Genomic DNA, 20,984 nt, shown 5'->3' with positions numbered 1-20,984 from the left:
ATCTCGCCGGTTGTAACAACCCCAATAGGAGGTAAAATGGTAATACTGAAAAAAAAAACAAACATAAAGAACTAAATCATAGCCGTGAGCCGCATCAAGCCGAGGATTACAAAACGGTTAATAACATTTCTAACAAAAAAGTCTAATCTACATTTTACATTCAACTTTTTACCGTAGCTCACTTAACTGTATAATGTTAAAAAACTACTAATTATTATTGTTATAAAATAAACTATGAATATGTGAGTTACAAATGTACCCGTAGGACAGGAATGTACAAAAATATAATTGATCGATTAATCACAGACCATAAGTAATATTAATGTCACGCTTATTGTGTTCACCGTCGACAATTTGGTGTATGGTAGTGTCGCATATCGATAGTCCATTATCGATAGTTCTGCAACGCTGGTGTATGGGTTCATTGGCAACTATTTATCAAAACGTGAAACCATCACACGTGCCCATCGCAAACAATACTAGAACAATTCTTTTGATGTTACTTTCTTTAGCAAATGAAACTACTTACATACTTTTACTTTCTTTTTTTTTAATCTGAATACGTAAAAAAAATCTTAGCTGTTCATATAGTTTTACATTTCAGGAAAATAATATAAAAAAATGTCGAATATCGTCCATATTGATGATAGTAATGTCTTCATTAGATTGTGCGTTGTCTTGGCGTCGAGGCATGGCTTCTAATATGTTAGTTACCTTAAAACTATTTGCTTTGATTATATATCTCGCTACTAATATATTATCGCAGAAGGGATCCTATAAGCTAAGGCTCGTTTTGTATAAGCATTTTTATTATGTAAACAACGATTTATTATCCCTATAAAGGCCTTCTGTTATACACTAGCCGTGACTATTGGTAGATTTGTGTTGAATAGTCCTTCAAAAACTAAAAACTAAACATTGCAATAACGCGTAACACATTTCACATCAGTATTTTTAAAATGCAGCGACGAAGATTAAGAATGTTATTTATTAACGATATGTTTAATAAAAACATTCAATTGACCCAATTATATGGGAATTGTAGAAGTAGTACAATGGAATGTGTCAATAGAAACAAAATGAGTCCCGTTTATATTCGTTTCGAGATTCGTACGCACTATCACATCGTCATCAGCCTCCATAGACTACTGCTCTACTGTCAGTAGTGTTGACTACTTTAAGGAACTATATCAATTTTTAAACATTTGTTTTCTAAAACATTTTTTCACTCATTATATTATACTTTATCGTAATTAGTAATTAATTACATACTTAATTGCCCTTTGCAATAATTTAAATTCTCAACGTCGATTCTATCGCACGTATTCGATTACAAAATTTTCGAGTTAATCTTATTTCAAATAGGAAACGATTGCTACGTCTTCAAGATACCTTTACAAAGGTTTCGTACATGTCATGGCCTGTGTCGTTCGGTGTAGTCTCCAGATGGTGGCGCGTGGTGGGTGGTTACCGCCAGGCGCGGTGGTGGTGGTCACCGCCAGGCTCGTCTCGCGCGCGCTGCCGCGGTCGGCATCGGCGCCGGTCACCGCGCGCTTGTGCGGATCCGCCAGCGGCGCACCCGCCCCGTGCTGCACACACACACACATTATTATACTTATCGAGATGATTATAATTACTAGTAGCACACTGATTTGCTAGTATTAAAACAAGAAAACGTGTACTAAATCAAAATATTATTAACTACACTTATTATAAATACAGTATCAAAACGTCGATAAATATACAAGCTAAAATGTTCGAATGACTCCTAAATTTATATAATACTTGAGATGGTTGTTGCTTACTTTTTTTTTTAAAAAGGTTAACTCGTCGAAGAACTACGAGTTTCAGAGCATAGTGTTGCTCCACTGCTACTTTTAAAGTCTGAAACCTATCAGCCCCATAGAAATCAACAAAAAGCTAGTAAAATAGTAAGTAATGGTCGCTGTTCTATGAAAATGGACGATACTATATCTAATTCGAGTACTACAATAAAAGCTAAATTCTAAAATAATTCACAAGGACGGAGAGTGTGTGATGTGATTAGTACTACATCGAAAGCTGTTGTTCTTTGTCGAATAAATAATAATATGTTAGTCACACAGGAAAATAATAAGAAGATGAGACGTCTAATGTCGACAGAAATCAAGTCAGCTAAGCATACATTGGCCGTCAATGCCCGTGGTGAAGCGGCGACGACGCGTGCGCAGCAAGCCGGGCGGGGCGTGCAGAAACACAACTGACGAGTACTTACCGACAGGAACGAATCAATTTTGTAGTAAATACCGATCGTAAGAGTAAAGCGTGATCGTCGGCGGTGTTTATGCAGCTGTGTGTGGGTGTGTGTGTATGTTAGTGTATTCGTGTGTGTGCACCTGTGTCGCTCAGGGCTCGCTGACCAGTCGCCACGCGCGCACTTCGCCGCCGCTGCAACACACTCACATTTTAATCCTACGTTTAAGAATATGCCAGTCTGAAATGCCTCATCGGAAGATTCTTGCAATAAAAAATGCGTTCCAATTATAATACGAAATAGATCAATTCGTTACGTCGTTGTTAATATTGATCAGTACTTGATACCGTTGAGCGTGTAATTGGATAAAAACATGATGGTTTGTTAGCGTGTAGCAATAAATTCACTACGTTCAGGTACAGCTTGAGAGGGTCGTGGGCTTGGAATGAGTTTTAGTCGAGATCCTCGTGGGTTTTGGTTCTAATGTTAAACACGGCTGTCGATATCGGCGCTGGCGGAGGAGATCTGCGTCGCGCTGCTGTCACCCACTCGTTGATAGCTCTACACGAACTTTAGCAATATTGTTTCGTAACCGTCTTTTAGCTGATTCTATTTACTTTATCGTTATCGTATAAAGTCTTCCTAAGAATCGTAAATTAACTCCTAACTTGTGTGATTCGTATCTCGAAACGAGAGCTACGAAATGCACGGGTCAGACGCTGTACTCTTTGGACGGGACGGTTACCTGCCGGCGGTGTAGAGCGCGTGGCTGGCGGGGCAGACGGCCAGCGCGTGGGGCACGTCGGGCAGCGCGGCGGGGGGCGCGGCGGGGCGCAGGCCGGGGCTCCACAGGCGTAGCGCCTGGTCGCGGCCGCAGCTGGCCAGCCCCGCACCCACCGCACACAGCCCCGTCACCCAGCCCTTGTGCGCGTTCATCACGCTCTAGTAACGGATACATTTTTCATGATAAAGTAACATGATGGCAGAGACAGCAATGGGATACGGGAATGCGAATGATAGGGAACTCAAGTCGACGGGGCGGCGATACGCCCGTACGTACGTGCGAGAGCGAGTCGTCGTCCAGCGACCAGCACTTGATGCTGGAGTCGCGCGAGGCGCTGTACAGCAGCGCGCCGCGCAGCACGAGCGCCTGCACGCCGTCGTAGTGCGGCGGCTCCAGCGGGCGCCGGTTGCTCGCCTCCCAGCCGCCGCCGCCGCCGCCGTGCTGCAGCTCCAGCACTCGCACGCAGTGGTCGCGCGAGCCCGTGGCCAGCCGGTCGCCGGCCGGCAGCGCCTCGCGCGCGGCGCACATCACGGCCGCCGCGTGGCCCGACCACGTCTTGTACACGCACTCCAGCCTGCGGGGAGGCGGTCGGTCAGTGGCGGTGGCCCACTCGGCGGGTCGTCGGAAATATAGGTAACCCACTCTTTTTCAGTGATGAGTTATCGTATTCTTTTGATCGGGCATATCGATGATTTCGAATTCTCTGGAGAAATATATATTCAACATGTACATTTTAGTTTGAAATCTCACATGCGTAAATCCCACAGACGAATTTTATCCGCCGCGGCGGTATAGAGGCGAGCGGTGGAGGCGAGCGCGATGGCGGTCACCGCGGCTTCTCCCCCGCGCACCGCCGCGTTCGGGCCGGACGCTCCCGATGACCTGAAATAGGAATTGTTTAAAATTTAGCGATAAATTAATGCAATTCGTTTAATTTATTTCTTCTATGATAATGTTTTAGAAAGCAAAAGAAAGTAGATTATTTTGAGGACGTTTGTAGATTATTCACTACGAGTTGACGGAATACACACATTTAAACTCAATGATTCTTGCCCACATTCGTGAAGATGCTGTAAATATCCGCGTATCTTATCCATTGGGTCATCTCGCCTATAGTCCGAGCTAGTCCTACATAAATCGTATTAATACTTAATCTTCCTCGTCCTCGTTTCTAAGTGGATCTAACCGACTGATGACTTACCAGAGGACGGCGGTGGGGCCACTGGTCCTGGTGTCGAACAGCTTGACGGCAGGCCCGGCGGCGGCCAGCACCACGCGTGCGTCTCCCGCCCCGCCAGCACATAGCGCGCCCACCGCACCGCCGCACCACGCGCGCCACGCCTCGCGCCCCCCCGACAGGTCCCAGCCGCGCACCGTGCGGTCTGCGGGACAATTGACCATTAGATCCTTCTTTTGGTTGTAATATAATATTATCGATTTTAATTTAACTTCGTATAAACTAGCGGCTTGCTCCGGTTTATTAAAGTAAATTCAATTAATCTAAATTGGTCGATGGCAGCTTATGATGCAATTGTTGACCAATGAGCGTTCAATATTTAGTTAGATTAATAAACCTTTGCTTATAATATCAATAACTGACGAAGAGTTTTGCGATATAAACTGAACGTAATCAAAGACATCGGAACATACCCACTCCGCCGCTGTACAGCGCGTGCGGCGTGGCGGCCAGCGACAGTGCGGCGCCCACGTGCCCCTCCGCCACGTGGGTGCACTGCAGCCACGCGTTGCCACCGGTAGCCACTCCACCTACACTCGTGCGCTGAGGATTATCAATATCTTTGATTATTGAACACCCGATCTAATGGAATGGCAATCCGTCACGACGAGGTTTAGGAGCGACGGTTTTTGACTCGTTACTTCAACTGAGAGATGTTTTAATACAAACCTTTATGGTGGTGTGAGGGCTCACCTTGAGCGTGACCTCCTTGACGGTGCCCTGCGGCGCGGAGTCGCCGGCGGCGCCCGCGAGGCGCAGGAACACGTCGTCGTCCCGCGCGCGCCGCGCCGCGCCCGGCGACGCGGGCGGCGTGCCGTCGCCTCCCGCCTCTCTGCCAACGATCCTATCCGTTCCAGTTTATGGCGAGTAAACGATTGTGTCGATATTGATTTGTTATTATGATTGATTTAGATATATTACTAACTATGGGGTCGGTCTTAGGAGAAGTCGTCCAGTGAGATATTCATATACAAAGTTATTGGTGTGGTAGTGACGATCGCTTTAGTACTAAAAGGTTACTGATTACCATGTTAATAATTATATTTAATAAAACTACCAGAGACTTTGAAAATGAAACCGACGTATATTTTATACGTGATACGTAAAGAGTTCGAAATGTTTGGATGTAATGAGATAATTGATTTGTTATATTTAGCTATTGACACGACACTAGCAAGCGTAACCATATGAGTATAATGTCATGAACGATTAAACAAAAACAGAAAAGTACTTACACACACGACTAAACTACAATTATGTATATCACTGTTGGAAATTTATAAAACTATTGAAAAAAAACTATTTACAGTGTACAGTTTGACGCGACATCAGATAACAAAAACAATATATAACAGACATATTACTTTAATGTCTATTGCACTCGACGCACGAACGCCGAAACATTATTAAATTAATTTTAGAAACAGACAAATTAAACATTTTGTTACATAAAAATATAAAAATAAAATTCAATAAAAACAATAAGAATATACAGATTATAATTTTGTAAGTTATATTTATATGGCCATTTTTTAAATTAAGGAATGTAAGTAAATGGACTGCTAATCCGACACAAATACATTAAAAAAATAAGGTCAATAGGATACCATGCATATCAGTAACGTGCTTCATGCAAGGACACAAAACAAACACAAATATACTGGCAATATTTTATTGTGCTTACGAATAAGGAATACAAGCGTCTACAATCACCGTTATCGAATTATAGATTGTTTTTACACCTAACTCACTTAAGGAGCCAAAAGTTTATCGCTCCAAGACCAAAAAATTCTTCTTACAGACATAATTGTCCAAAAGGCACGACTCATTCATATATACAATCAATAATTATGACTGTAACTGTTTTGTCAGTTAAAATACGCTTCGGAAAATCCTTTGGATGATTAGTGACACATTTTTCACACAAAAATAATTACTTTACAAGTGTATACTAATTAGAGATTATCAATAGATCATAATTAAGAGCATTGACTTTGTAAACTTAATAGTAAGGTAAAAGGAAGTTATTTACACAGATTATGTTATGCAAGAGTTCATCTTACAAACGACCCAATGTACAGACAGTCTCAAAAGTGTACCTTTATAAATGTATTTACATAATAGCTAATTAAAACGAAACATTGTTTTTTCTTCGGTCACCAAATTGACCTAAAGTTTAACAAATTTTTTGGCGAATGAATATTTATGAGGCTGAGTGTACATCATTTGGGCGTTAGAGTGGTGCTGTATATCGAGATAGAGTTAGCGCAATACATAATTCTAAAAACATATAGGTTTAATATAAAGGAATTATCGAGGGGTATGTACTAATCTGCTACAGCATGCACTCTGGAGTCTACAATTTACATATTTATAGTGCATATCTGAAATACGAAAGGCGTTGTATCTTGCTACTGTTTATAACTATCCACCCACAGGGGGTCGCTGGTAAACAACATGTAGGTGGTGGTAGAGCGGTACGGGGTCGCCATCAGTCCTCCACTATGGAGAGGTCGGTGAGCAAGCTGCAAGCAACAGTAAGTGTCACGCGCCTCCACCTCCGCAAGATACTACGAGTTCAGTGTTTGCGAGAAGATTTATAAAATATGTACCGTCGTCAAAAATAAAAAATAAGATTGTTACGGATTTAATTTTGGTTTTTATTAATTCCATAAAATAAGTGATCAAAGTAGTAACACTGGTAAACATATTCCATGAACACTTCCAGCACGCACTCGAAACGAATAGTGCATGTGCAATCCAAAAATACCTACACAAAACCCAACCTTCACTACGCTATTAACAAGGTTAGTTACAGGAAACTGCGTTGAAGATTGTAATTTTAGAAGTAATGTATCCCATTAAAAAATCCGAATATATTGATAAAAATATTTAATACAAATAAAAAATTAATAGCCAGCGTACCTCGGGATCATGTATGAATTCTAATGATACCCATAAAAATAAAGAACTTACATACACACATGAACCCTCAAAGAATTTTACTTTTTTTTGAACATTCGTACAAAATGAGACAGCCCATTGATTTGATCATAATATTATTATTAATAAAAGGTTTTTTAAATTTTCCATAAAAGCGAAACATTTTTTTGTTTTATATTAATTAAATTTCAATCTTGCACGCTAAAAGATCTGTAACAATATTACTGTACAACTCTTCATATAAAATCATAGCACATAAAACCAAGCTAATCTGTATCATGCAGAGGCGATGCTACGCGATTGGAAAGTATCTACCCAAGCGATTCCATTAAATGCAAATAAAAAATCTACATTTTTATAGCAACTTGTGTCAAAATATAAAGCAATTTTTTCACTACAATTTAAATAATGAAAAAATATAATAATTATATATTATGTCGACGATAAGTAAATATATAATTTTGCCTAAATACGTCAGTACATGTTGACACTCATGCATATCGAGAGGTCATATAAACGATCATAGTTTAAATTATTAATTAATTGCAATCCAATAGAAACGTGATACTTGGAAGAGAAATAAATGTTCAAAGTTATGATGCACAAATCGTTCATTTGAATTATAGAACTCAAAGAAAAGTGTAGCCTTTTAATTAATTTATTTTGAAACATGCGATTCGCGTTTTTTGATCTCAGTAACAATGAATGCACGAAAAGCTTGTCTAATATCGTACTCTTGTTTTAAAACATAAATCGTGACGTCTTCCAAGCATCACGGGGTGGAGAGCGGGGCGGTACGTACAAGGAGGCGGGCTTGGCGAGCGCGGGCGCGGGCGGGGGCGCGCGGCGCGCGGGGCGCGGGCTGTCGGGCGCGCGGCGCGCGGCCGGCGCGGCCAGCGGCGTCAGCCCGCTGCGCACACACCCACTCACTCATGACTCACTTCTCGGTCCGGCTTACTTTTTAGCTACCAACTCGTATAGGCTGGTGTAATTCGGAGTTATTTATAATAAAATGATTTTTGGAGTAGGTTTTTTCTTCCGTAAATTTAAAGACATTAAATAAAATGGTAGCTACCGCAGGCTGCCAGGCGCGCTGGGTACTCGACTGAGGGGCGCGGGTCGCGGGCTGGTGGGCTCCACCATCGACTGCGTCATGGGGTCGCCCGTGTTCTCGTCTCGTCCGTACACGCCCAGGTCCCGTAGCCGAACCGACCCGCGACGCCCGCTGATGTTTTAAACGAGACCGAACGTTACGTATACGTAATTAGTGCTACTACTTAGATTGACAGTTAGAGCAACACTTAGATAATTATTATTCAAATGGTTCAGAAAAATATTTATGAGGGTAGTTATTTTTACGGATAAGTAAGACATTAATTGAAAATATACATACGTGTTCCTGTGGAAGGGCGAGTTGCTATTGTCGTCTGGAGGGGATGTGGGTGCCGTGTTTGACTCACGATGTGGTGTTATATGAGGGCGCACATCCAAGAGCGTACTGTAATACAATTTCAAAATAACTGTTATTGCTGCATACTTGTAGTTAGTGGTTAAATATCATTTATATTCGTTGGAATGAGAAGAACTATTGATTTAGACTAATTAACTACGCACGACATATTACGCTACTAGTTTTGGGATTTGACTTTTAAAATTTAATCAAAAACATTACCACTCCAAAATAATGATTTTATTTCCTTTATTTCGGCATGATCAGTATATCGGTGGCTGCAAAGTCGATAGAAATGGATTGGGGCTTATGTTCAGTATCGGCACCTGTCGACGGGAGACACGGAGCGCGTGGAGGTGCCCGACGAGACGGCCGCCAGCAGCGCCGCCAGCGCCGGAGCCGTCCACGGCTGCAGGCTCTGCTCCTCCGAAGCGCGCAGCGCGCTCGCCGTCCTCTCCGACTTCTCCTCCAGCTGCGAGGGCCGACATCGTGGAATATAGTGTGACCGTATAATTACATCAGTCAAAGAAGGAATGATATAAAGGGCCGAATGTGCAGCGAGGTCCAGCCCCCTGGTACCTCGAGCAGATGCGCGCGCGTGTCGGCGAGCGAGCGGCGCGCGTGCGCGGCCAGGTGCGCGTGTCGCAGCGCGTCGTGCGCCAGGCGCTCCAGCGCGTATCGCGCCGCCTCCCCCTCCACCAGCTCCAGCACGCGTGGGAGTTCGTTCTCCTCGTTCTCCTCCTGCGAGGGAATGCATTTTCGAATTTTAAATTTATACTTTTCGAATGCTGAGCCTACGAGTAGTGATCTCGAGCGCTCGTCGCCTCACCTCGATCTGCATGATCTGCGACTGCGTGTCGGCGATGGCGTCCCGCAGGTAGGCGAGCAGGGCGCGCGCTTCGGGGTCGTTGGCGGCGGCCGAGGCGCGGTCGCGCTGCCGCAGCTGGTGCTCTAGCGCCGCCTCCAGCTCGCCCAGCGTGCAGCGCGCCGCACACGCACGCGACAGCCAGCACTCCAGCCGAGACCACAGCTCCCGGCCCGATATCCGAGACCGGCCCCGGGAACGATCTACCCGATTATATTATAATTTCAAATTAGATTTTCTTTAATTTACTATATCACTTAGACCACTTATAATTGCTCAAACTAATTAAATATAACGACATAAGTGTTTTTGAGCACCATAAAAAGAAAAGTTATTGTAAGTCAAAATAAACAGAGATTTTATTATTACCGTGTAATCGTCCAGCAGCCCGACTACTCAGTTTATCTCGGTGACCTCTCCTTAGTAATGAGACTTCTTCCTGTTTCCGTTTCAACACCTGTTACGAATAAGAATGATATTTAACTTAAAAAAAGACACGAATTATTCAAGAATATTTTCATTCCACGATATCGTTACAACTCACTTGTTCTTTCAGTCTTGTTTCCGCTTCTAGGCTTCTGATCAAATTAGCATTTTTACGAGATTCTTTCCGTAGTTGAGCGACCTGAATTTAAAGAAAAAGTTTTTATGAATTGAGTTTTTATAAAAGCCCGTAGCCGAGGCTTCAAGCAGATAAGAATATTGCAAACAAATTTCAACGTGTTCGAATTTTGAAATTTAGATATCGAAGCCGTTAATAGCACTCAGTCGTATCAGCCCACCAGCAAGAGACCGGCCATAAAAGAGATAAGGTTCAGGGCGATATGATGATACTTTATAGTTAGAACTTTCGTACCTCTTTGGCTCGCGCGGCTTCTGCTTGCGCATGTCGTTTAGATTCAGCACGCATGCGCTGCACTAATTTCACCTGAAACAGTGAAAACCATTTTGTTATGGCCTGCACTTCAATAGTAGAACATAAATTCTAATATTCTAGAGTCACTCGCGTCCGACCTTGTCGCGCTTGAGGTTGGTGAGCTCGTTGCGCAGCGCGTGTATCTGGTGCGCGGTGTGCTGCTGCGAGCGCTGCAGGCGCGCGTGCTCGCGCTGCGCCGCCTGCAGCCGCCGCAGCTCGCGCGACATGCTGCTCACGCGCCGCTCGTACTCCTCCTTCACGCGCTTCAGCTTGTCCGTCGGCGGCGACGACTGCGACGCTGCACGGACGGGACAGATTTAGAGTCGAGTATTTTAGTTTAAAAATTATATACGTACCCGTAGAGTGGAGTGGAGAAGGCGGCGCGTACTCACCGAGCGAAGCCAGCACCTTGTCGCGCTCGTCGCCCGTGGCGCGTATCTGCGCGTGCAGCTGGTCGAGGCGCTGCTCGTAGTGCGTGCGCAGCGCTGCGAGTCTCCGCTGCGACGCTTCAAGCTGTTCCACGAGCCTCGCCTTCGTGTCGATGTCTTCGCTCAGCGCCGCCAGCTGCTCCGACAGTATACGTTGGCCTGCACATTGATAAATGTGAGTATATAATTGAGCTTATTAGTACTTCCATTTAATTTGTTAACGCGTACCGTTAGCTTCATCGTCATCCGAGTCACTAGCTTCTTGGTCCTGATCACCATCATTGTCCGAGGGGTCCGAGTCTCCAGCGCTCTCTCCCTCCGCTCGCTCTCGCTCTCCTATTGGTTGTGCGCCTGAACTGTCCGTCAATTTTCGTTGGAATTCCAGCTCACCCATACTCCTCGCTAACAATTCTTTCTCCTACAAGACATATAATCATAATTAACTATATTTTTATAAATCCTTAGATTACATGCTACGATATCGAACGTGTGCATCTTAACCGATGATTGTAGGTCCAAACCCAGGCAAGCACTACTGGATTTTCACGTGCTCAATTTGTGTTTATAATTAAGCTCGTGCCCGGCGGTGAAGGAAAACATCGTGAGGAAACCTGTGCGTTAAACTTCTCCTCAAAGGGGGAGGAGGCCTTAGCTCAGCATTGGAACATTTACAGGCTGAACTTTACTTTACATCAAGTTTTATACCGTTCAATAGTTATTATATATACCTACGTTACGTTATGTATTACCTACCTGTGTAGGTAGGATATATAACGTATATAGGGTTTAGGTTTACATTACAAAGCTAGACATTTGTCATATAAACGATCTTATGATTTTAACTATACTAGGAAAGTATAGTCAAGTTTTTGAAACTTTGTTAAAGTAAAATTAACTAATTTACATTTGATAAGCGTTTCAGAAACTGGTATACCATTATGACAATTGTGCTTATCATCCATCACAACAAAATATTATTTCTTTGGCTAAAATATGAAATTATTGATAAAATTAATTACTGAAGGTAGCCTTAAATTGACGGGTTTGTAATTCGATAAAACTTACATACAATTTAGATATTATACTAAATGCCTGTTTTTTTTTTAATTTTTAAGGCAAAGATCCCACCGGTGTTTTAATAACTTTTTAATAATCGAGACAATAGGCTAGTAGTATTTTTAATGATCCGTTTAATTATCTCTAATTTCGTTCAATTATAGTTAGCATGCATTGTTGCTAAGTCATTGCATTATTAAAACATTAAACATTCAGATTGCGTTCCGTTTTCCAATATTTTGGGTCATTGTAATTATAGTTTCAATTGAATACAGTTAAACTAACTGTATACCGACAGTAATTTTAAAACGTTTGTCAATGAACATTTTTTCATTTTTCTGTCTTTAAGTGGTGTTTTTTTGGAACGAAGTTCCTTTACGCGGCTTTTATGTTAATTGGCAGAAATCGTAACGTAAGAAAAAAGCCTCATGCCCCATGTGATCTTTCCTTTTGTCTCCTCTTTTTCTGTCTCTTTCTTTTACATGCGGTTTTATTTAAACATATTTTTTGTTATTGTTTTAAATCACACGGGATTTTTATTTAGTAAATAAAATATAAGTAAATAATGAGTAATAAGATTTTAATATTTTTGTGTTCACAATATTATCCTGATATATTTACCTTGTAAAGCTCACGTTTGGCGTCATCCAGTATTGTAGAAGCATCGAACAACGACGAATCGTGCCTTGTTCGTGTTTCGCGCTTTCTGCTGGCCTCGTATAAGGCATTCGATTCCATTAGTTGAGCTCGCAAGTCCTCGATTTCAGTGACATAGCCCTGGAAATAATGGTTAGGAATTATCAATACTTAAGAATATGTGAGTCAATTTAAATTTAGGTCTCTTTAATGGTCCAATTAAGCAATTAAGTTAGTTGGTATAATAAGGTCGCATGTCGTAGTCGATATATACGATATTCTGGCTGAAATATTTTGTTTAATATTTTGTTACAAAAACTTGAAAAAATGCTTTTTGCCGGTCGTGATTTGTTGCTCGATTTAAATGACTTTGATTAATAAAACTAAATAAAATAATTGCGGCAAGTAAAATTTCTTGTTCATTTATTAGCAATATTTAATTTATTGTAGGACTTTCTCTGTGAACTGTTTTTTTTTTCATATATTAAGAGTAATACTGAGTGTATGAAGTTTTGGAAAATGTTATAATTTGCCTTAACTCCGTTAAAATTTTAAGGGTTTAAATTTAAAAGGTCGTTAATATAAATATTAAAAATAATATACCTGTACTAAAGCTGTTAAAGAACAATCCGTCGAGTCAGGACTGCCGTCTTTAGGAGCCCATGTACCTAACGCTTTTTCAGCCACCAGCTCACTGTTCCTCGCTGAGAGTTGTTCTATTGTGCCTTGCATGGCCTTCACTCTGCGCCTGAGGGACTCTACTTCAGCATTCAGTATGGCGTTTTCTTGAACCACATCACTCCATCCTTCTTGACCATTTTCAGATACAACTCTTTTGCCCTAGAAAACATTAACCAATTTAGGAAACAATAACCAAGCTAAAATGTATTATAACTATAACAAACATTTCTCATACTTGTTTATATTCGGCCAATTCGAGCTGCAATCGTGCAACCTCATGTCGAAGTTGGCTAATAGTTCGCGACGTCAGATCTTGATTCACAACACAGCGGTTCTTTATATTGCGCGCACGATTGGCGTACTTTAATGTATTTAATGTTTCCATAAAGTCTCTATCACTCGGAGACACGCACGCTATCATCACGGTATTGCTGTTACCTAAAAACCAAATACACATTTATTGTTACGAACCATTATTCTGAAAAAATATATATATATATTACTCATAATAACTTCAAAATTGACCTCCAAGTGAATCCTGTAAAAGCCTCGTTAACTTTGAATCTCGATAAGGCACATGTAAAACTCTTCGCGACTTATCCCCTAACGCTGATATCACATTTCCCAGTGCGAGCAAACCACAATTTATTGATATTCCTTCCCGAGCTCTTTCGCCAGTAGCACCTAAAATATGCACAAACGTTATTATTAAGACCGTTTAATTTTGTTGCCTGTGCGCAATTTCGTTATGGGAGTGAAAGCACCTACCAGTGCGCTTTAGACGTTCAGATCCAGCTAAATCCACGAAGTGGAACTTGGCAGTTAGTGTCTCATATTGTTCAGGAGTTTCGCCATCTGTTTCTCGATCTGCTCCCTCTTGGTCAGCGGCGAGCCGTCTCTGTCTAAGTAAAAGTGTGAATACTGCGTGTGATCTCGACGACGACGAGTTCATGTTAGTGGCTGCTGTAGTACGAGCAAGAGCACCGGCTCTTAGTGCACCAAGTGCTTCCTTAACACCTCTCACTGCGCGCATAGACGCTCCCACTATCCGCACACCGCCGCAACCATCCTCGGTTATCCTAAGACTACCCTAAAAAGATACACGATTTGTGCAATTATCCATTACAATATATGTTAAAACAAAACTGGGTTATTTGGTACTACCTAAACACATAATTTTGTGAAAATTCTTTTGTTTGCGAGTTTTGCGTGTTTTGATGCCCGTTAAACCTTGGCCTTCAATTCTTAGTATTTTTCTCGGCATTTGTGACGTTGCGTGAATATTATTACAATCAGTCATATACGAAATTAGTTAAAACCTTTAAAAATAATAACGTAAAAAAACACGTCCACATTTTAAATAGGTATAGGAGTCACTCACCTTTGCGAAGGGATCCTTGGCCGGGTCGAGTAAGTCTACTATATCTTCATTGTACAATTCTATGAACTGAGCTTGAACCGAGAATTCAGGTGGGAGCTGTCCTTGAGAGCGCGCAATCTCTGCCCTCTCGTCAGCACCAGCGAAGAGGTCCCGGATGGCTCGGGGTATAATGCCCCTCTTTTCTTCATCCACAACCTCGCCTTCCCACCCACTCCCCATCGTGTAGGTCTTTCCGGACCCAGTCTGAAATAAAAATAATAAAATTAATTTAGATTTTCCGTAAATATCAATTTAAGGATATGTGTAAAAAAATATATCAGTGTTGTCACGGGGCCAAAAAACTTGTCACGGGGTCAAAAAAAAATTTGTTGGTTGTACAAGTCTTTATTAAAAACAAATATTTTTATTTTAATATTATTATATAATATTCAATGAAAAATACATTTTAAATTAAACAAAAATCAGGGGGGTGGGCCCTTGTATCACCAAGGGCCAATGTACTAGTTTAATTAAGCATTTAAATAATTAGCTATTAAGAAGACGAACAAAACGAGATGAGTAATAGTATGAGTTGGCGTTCGTTTTATATTTCGAATTAAAAAAAATAAGCTGGATAGTGCAAACCCTGAACGCAGCGTCCAGAAATGAAATGAAACTGTTGTTTCAATGCAAGAACAAAAGCAGTGCAAAGCGGCAATCTACGACAGCAGCAGCAGCAGCACTGAACACGCAGCAATTCCTCCACAAAACAGCAGCTTGTACTCAGCAAAACTCTTCAGTTGAGTCCACCAAGCAATATTATAATACTTTGGAATAAATTTTCAAAGTATTATATATATATATAAAAACACACCCTCAGGAGTGTTTAAATAAATGAAAATTCGGCAATACTTGTCAGATATTGCACGTGGCCGGTTTTTGTACAAAGAGGTTTAGTAACCTGAACCTCTCAAAAATGGAAACATATGATGACGGCGTAGGTAACCCTCCGTTTACATATAATTCGTGTATAATGAAGTATAAATGATTTTATCGTTTTAAACTGACAAGCGTCGGTAGGTGACCGGAACTAAAACTATTGGAATAATTGTTACTTCGTTCAATATTGTCGAGAAATTATTTTTATTGGTTAATAATGTTTCGAAAGCGTTTCGCTAATACTCGTAGTATGCATTCTCTATAACCTGTCGGTAGTTTTATATATATGGATATGTATCTCTTACTATAAAATTATATACTGACTATTATTTTTGATGATGATTGGTTCATATTGAGACGTATCTAATTTGAAAATAGAATAAGTATATAATATAGATTACAGTAAGCTCGTAGATCCGCAAGCTAAGGCTCTATTAAGCTATTAGAAGCATAACCTCGTTGCGAGCGGTCCCGCAAGTCGCACGCGCAATTTTAACGGCACTTCGCCTGCCGCCTGGCGTCTCCATGTCTGTGATGTCGCGGGCGTGACCACAATACGCGAGTACGTTGTATAGACACGCCATCAATTAGGATTCGTACGCATTATTGCGTTTGCATACAAAACGTGTAGACAATGACATGCAGACTATTAACACATTTCGGGAAATATATTTGACGTAATGTAATGAATTGCGCGATTGTTCAAATGACATTATAAGCCCTTTATTTTCTCATTCTGTATGATAATAAATATGTCGATGTCCATTAACACGAAAATTAATCGTCTTTGCTTCTGATAAAATATCTTCTAATAAAATATTTTGGTATAAAATATGTAAAAGATGTTTTTTTATTTCCTTCGTTATCTATAATCTCAAAGATCCAAACAACTTCCTCGCTTTAGAAGATAAAATCACGAATCAACCATGTGAAAAAGTGACCAGTGTTTTGTGGAATCAGTCATTATCAAATAGTTTGTCTGCACAATAACATTTCTCTAATAGAGAATAGAAAGGCATTTCTTTCATGATGGATCTACGTCCGATCTGATAAAGTAAAACAATCGTGAAAGTAAGACATTTAAAAAGATAAATATTCCTCAGAATTTAAAAAGCAATCTCGAAAAGAATGCTTTTGTTCTCACAATTTATTTAGGTAATACTAGTAAGCGAGAGAAAGACTCATTACAGATAGTCTAGGAAAAGTTAAAATAACGATTACCGAGTTGCTTTGTAGAATATTAATTTTTTTTTTTATTTTGAAATATGACGACTGTTTATCAAATTGCTCACCAAGAAATTTGTTCTTTAAGAAATATTAACCATCCCTTATGTCATCATTGAGACTTGGGAACTAAGATGTTATGTCCCTGGTGCCTGTATTTACTCTAAGTCATTCAACCTTCGATATACATACAAACGAACTGCCAATCTTTGCTAGTCGAAGAGGCACCCAAAGAAGAATTTAACCTTCAACCCGGAAAAAAAAAGAATATGTGATGAATCAGTGTCTACCGAGCAAGTTATCACGCCAAGTCTACCATGTAAATTACAAAGATGTGATCACGGGATCAATGATTGACGAATAGACATTTACAAAACTTATAGCTTTTTTAAACAATTCACATGTTTGACATTGTTTCTAGTTCATCTTTATATGAGGTTTCATACAAAATTGTTTACGATAATATGGTCCGTTATAGAAGGACATCGGATTAATTTGTATACGCGTGTTATAAAAACCGCGTGTGCACAGCGTGATCGTGCGCACAAGGCTTTACGTATGTTAATATGCGTATTACACATAATTTGAATAAAACGAAGATTAAACTTGTTCAAAGAATACCACGTGGTCGGTACGCTACTTTAATAATTTGTAATTTTATTTATCGAACGTATTTATTAACCTATACCTAAGCTATTAACCATTTTCGTAAGCTGACCTTACGATTCACTCGTGTCATCCTTTATAAATTATAATCAATAATTTATCTCGAACACAATATTATTTTACGTGTTTTGTCAGTTATTATTAACGATATATTTATTTAAATAACAAAATTATTGTATTGTCTTCGTTGGTTTTGAACCGCGTTATATATATATATAAAGCCGCAGAAGTCCAAGCTGTAAATCCAGTGGGTCGTACTAAAATAAGTTACTAGGTTTTGTAAATACAATTCAGTGTTATGCTGTTGGTACAATACGACACAAATTAGATGTAGCATTGGCAAAGTTCGTAAAAACCGATCACATCCGAATTAAGTGCGTCTTCAAAATCATCAATCTTTATTATAGTTTAAAATTCCTTAAATATTATTAACTTTATAAACATTTCAGTTAGTTTATTAATTCGTATATTTATTAGTTCATGTGATAGTAGAGTTCTTTGGAAGTTTTTTAGGAGACTATGTTTATTGAAATATGTATGTATGATGAGGTTTTAGGTTATTTATAGGCTGTAATGTAAAGCAATACGTAAACAAAATTTGTAGCCAATAATAAACGATACCTTAAACCAAATGCGTCGAATAAAATGTTTTTTCCAATGTTTTCGTATGAGTGTCGAAGGTCATTAAAAATGCAAATATATTGTTTGGCCACTTCGGTCACTGTTATCATACCTTATCACTTTATCTGAAGCGTAAGGATAATCATGACGACGGCGATAACATACAATAACACTATAGTGTAAAGTAACGTAATAATTGATGCAATAATATACCACATAGAGCATGACATAACGTTCAATGTTGCTTGAGCTGGGTTTTGTTGTAAAAATATAGTCTTTACGTACTCAGGCGCCTCTGTATGAACATGGCAGGTACAATATTATCATTTTATCGTTTTAGACAGAATCTATTAGTCTATTATGACTCAGAACTAACGTAACAATCGGATTTACGTGTGACAACAACATTGTTATGAAATATGGACTATCTTTGCTCTCTTAGGGGCTATATTTTTACACAAGAATCTTATACATTAAATTGGATGCTGCTATTTGTTTGAGATTAATAAAGTTGGACACCGTTTTGCCTTATAAATTTACTAATGTAAATATTCTTTTTCTAATGGAATTTTTTTATATATCATCCATTGAATAGGTGGCGCAGCATCGCCTCAACTACTACACCGTTCAACCGATTGATATGACAATAAGTAAATATGTACACACTATGTATGTCCGCCGGATTTGGATATTATATTATAAAGCTTGAGTTTGTTTGGTTAAGTTGCTTAATCTGGAGGTCTACCAGCTCTATTCGTAAAAATTTTTTGCTGTTAGATAGTCTGTTTATTGAGGAGAGTAAATAATTACACACGACGACTCTAAGTAACAGGACCGTAACCAACAGCGTAAATATTCTATCAATACTATTATGAATGTGAAAGTACTTCTGTCTGTCTGTTTGTTACGAACGTAATTAAATTTGGTATAAGGCAAGAATAATCCTATGAAAAGATATAAGCTATTTTTAAAACGTAAAAGCTACGATCCTTAACTATTTAGTGTAATAAAGTGCTACTTCCAAGGATCTATAACAAAATCAGGGTTGAGGTTTCATACGCAACATGCATTGCAACAACATTGCTTTATAACTTCAAATTATAGTTAAAATATTTAAAAGAAGTAGTTATAACTTATATATTAATTAATACTATTAAACTATTGTTGTTTTTTTCCCTTTTTTAATCGGCTATTTCTGTTCAAATTCCACAAACATAAAAGGAGACGGGCACCTACTTTGGTTAATACTTCGCAAGTATCAAAATTACTTTCTGGTCTAACTTAACTTTCACCATTTGAGTTTGTTTATCTTGTTCAATTGTTTTAATATATAAAACAGCTTTGAAGTTAAATTAAAAGCATAAAATCGATTCCATTAAAGTGTCAATAATGACATAAAAACACATCGAAATCAAATTAACAGCTACATCCGTTGCGACGGACATAAAAGGAAATATTTAATTGGCCCCGAGCCAATAAGAGGACACACACGAACATAAAGCCTCCCACAGACATGACTTCATATTTACCGATAGCTTATTAGTACGACCACAACAAAACGGTAAGACAATCGCGTCGCAAGGACACTGTAAAGCTAAGCTGCATACTAAAATTTTACATCGAAGTACGATCAATGTGTCGGTGTGTGCATGGAAAATTATAAATCTCACGAGATAAATGTATGTTTATCTTATGGTGTTAAATTTACTTTAACTAAGCGTATATTTGGTAAGAGATAATCAGCGTTTAAACATGAAATATTTGACTACATAATTTTTCATTTTACAAACTGTCAAACTTATAAGTTACCTTGGTTACTAGTAGTTAGTTGATAAGCGTTTTTAAAACGCTCAATTGTATTTTTCCGAATTTTTTAATGTGATTACAATTATTTTATATTCGCAGTAAAGAGTTTCTAATCAATTCAAATCAAGGCGTTCTGGTATTTTTACTAATTAGTATAAAAGGTTTACTTAGTTTAATTAAATACTAAAATATAAGATCTAATCAAGCATAATTGACTTTACTTTTAATTAAGAGCAAAATTACGTTTTAAAAGTTCTTACTTAAAGGAGGAATTTTCGACTTGAAATACTTAATTTTGTTGGGTTTAAAATAATTTGATTGGGTTCGCTACGGGGTATAAAGTAATTGTCTCCTGTTTTATAAGGACTTTCAGGGCAGTCAACACGACACAATAGCTAAGTAATTGTTATGACGTTTATTACTGTCATAATAAGTGTTAAGAGGAAAGACGAAGAGATTGCTCCAATGTGCTGCTAAGCTGTGGTTGGAAAGAGACGACAATACCAGTGGCGTAGCTAGATGTGCAAGGGCCCCGGTGCATAGGAAAAGTATTGTGCCCTCGCTCCCTCTTTAACTTATATTGCCCTTTAAAATTATAGATAGGAAAAAAAACTTGTAAGCAGAGTCGAGGTTTTCTAGCTTCAGGAGCTGGCGAGTTTGCTGACCCGCTCTTTTCAAAGCTTAGGTTAGAGGGACCCCTGAGGTCTGTGGTGCACTTCGCCACCTCGCCCTACGATACCAAGACTAGACGAAACACGAGCCACCCACGAAACATGTGGTTTAGAATTTATTATTTTACGTATTTATAGATTTATTTTCTTTGAGCAAACAAACTAAGACAGACTTGTACAAAGTGAAAATTATGTTTTAATTAAAAACAATTAAGTTTAACAAATTTATTTATTTAAAAAAAAAAAAACAAAAGTTCTGGATATTCGTTTTAATATTTTTATTTTTAAATCTGAAAAAAAAGAAACAAATCTATGTGCTTTATAATATTTTTTATATTTATTATTTTAAGAAGGTAGACGAACAATTTGTCCCAAATGAGAACAAATGGTGTAAGAATAAGGGTAAGTTTTCGCCCTTGCTCATAGACACCATGAAATATGCGGTATTCTCATAGTGGTATTTACACC

General features: G+C 39.2%; 1 protein-coding gene across 3 annotated transcripts in view; it reads right to left on the bottom strand.

Moving 5' to 3' along the window:
• Nucleotides 1-957: 957 nt before the first annotated feature.
• Nucleotides 958-20,984, bottom strand: part of LOC113402154 (kinesin-like protein KIF21A) — a 56,912-nt gene continuing 36,885 nt past the window's right edge. Inside the window, exons 4-29 of one of the 3 annotated variants that reach the window (XM_064220709.1) lie at nt 14,611-14,853; nt 13,998-14,319; nt 13,755-13,913; nt 13,465-13,667; nt 13,152-13,388; nt 12,534-12,689; nt 11,085-11,274; nt 10,821-11,015; nt 10,527-10,726; nt 10,369-10,440; nt 10,057-10,137; nt 9,882-9,969; nt 9,477-9,715; nt 9,227-9,388; nt 8,974-9,119; nt 8,591-8,695; nt 8,273-8,422; nt 8,000-8,107; nt 4,948-5,086; nt 4,668-4,797; nt 4,219-4,399; nt 3,768-3,899; nt 3,294-3,591; nt 2,979-3,175; nt 2,376-2,427; nt 1,499-1,589 (exon numbers count right to left, since the gene is read on the bottom strand). In XM_064220709.1, the coding sequence (XP_064076779.1) occupies nt 2,385-2,427; nt 2,979-3,175; nt 3,294-3,591; nt 3,768-3,899; nt 4,219-4,399; nt 4,668-4,797; nt 4,948-5,086; nt 8,000-8,107; nt 8,273-8,422; nt 8,591-8,695; nt 8,974-9,119; nt 9,227-9,388; nt 9,477-9,715; nt 9,882-9,969; nt 10,057-10,137; nt 10,369-10,440; nt 10,527-10,726; nt 10,821-11,015; nt 11,085-11,274; nt 12,534-12,689; nt 13,152-13,388; nt 13,465-13,667; nt 13,755-13,913; nt 13,998-14,319; nt 14,611-14,853 (4,176 nt within the window). In that variant the 3' untranslated portion in view covers nt 1,499-1,589; nt 2,376-2,384. Of the gene's footprint in view, nt 1,590-1,857; nt 2,428-2,978; nt 3,176-3,293; nt 3,592-3,767; nt 3,900-4,218; nt 4,400-4,667; nt 4,798-4,947; nt 5,087-7,999; nt 8,108-8,272; nt 8,423-8,590; nt 8,696-8,973; nt 9,120-9,226; nt 9,389-9,476; nt 9,716-9,881; nt 9,970-10,056; nt 10,138-10,368; nt 10,441-10,526; nt 10,727-10,820; nt 11,016-11,084; nt 11,275-12,533; nt 12,690-13,151; nt 13,389-13,464; nt 13,668-13,754; nt 13,914-13,997; nt 14,320-14,610; nt 14,854-20,984 lie in introns of those variants that run through there. The other 2 variants (XM_064220694.1, XM_064220699.1) reach the window with 2 other exon arrangements.

Source organism: Vanessa tameamea, chromosome 2 (assembly GCF_037043105.1).
Source record: "Vanessa tameamea isolate UH-Manoa-2023 chromosome 2, ilVanTame1 primary haplotype, whole genome shotgun sequence".
NCBI lineage: Eukaryota > Metazoa > Arthropoda > Insecta > Lepidoptera > Nymphalidae > Vanessa > Vanessa tameamea.
Note: the sequence above shows the minus strand (reverse complement) of the source record. Positions and strands in the feature narration are given on the sequence as shown.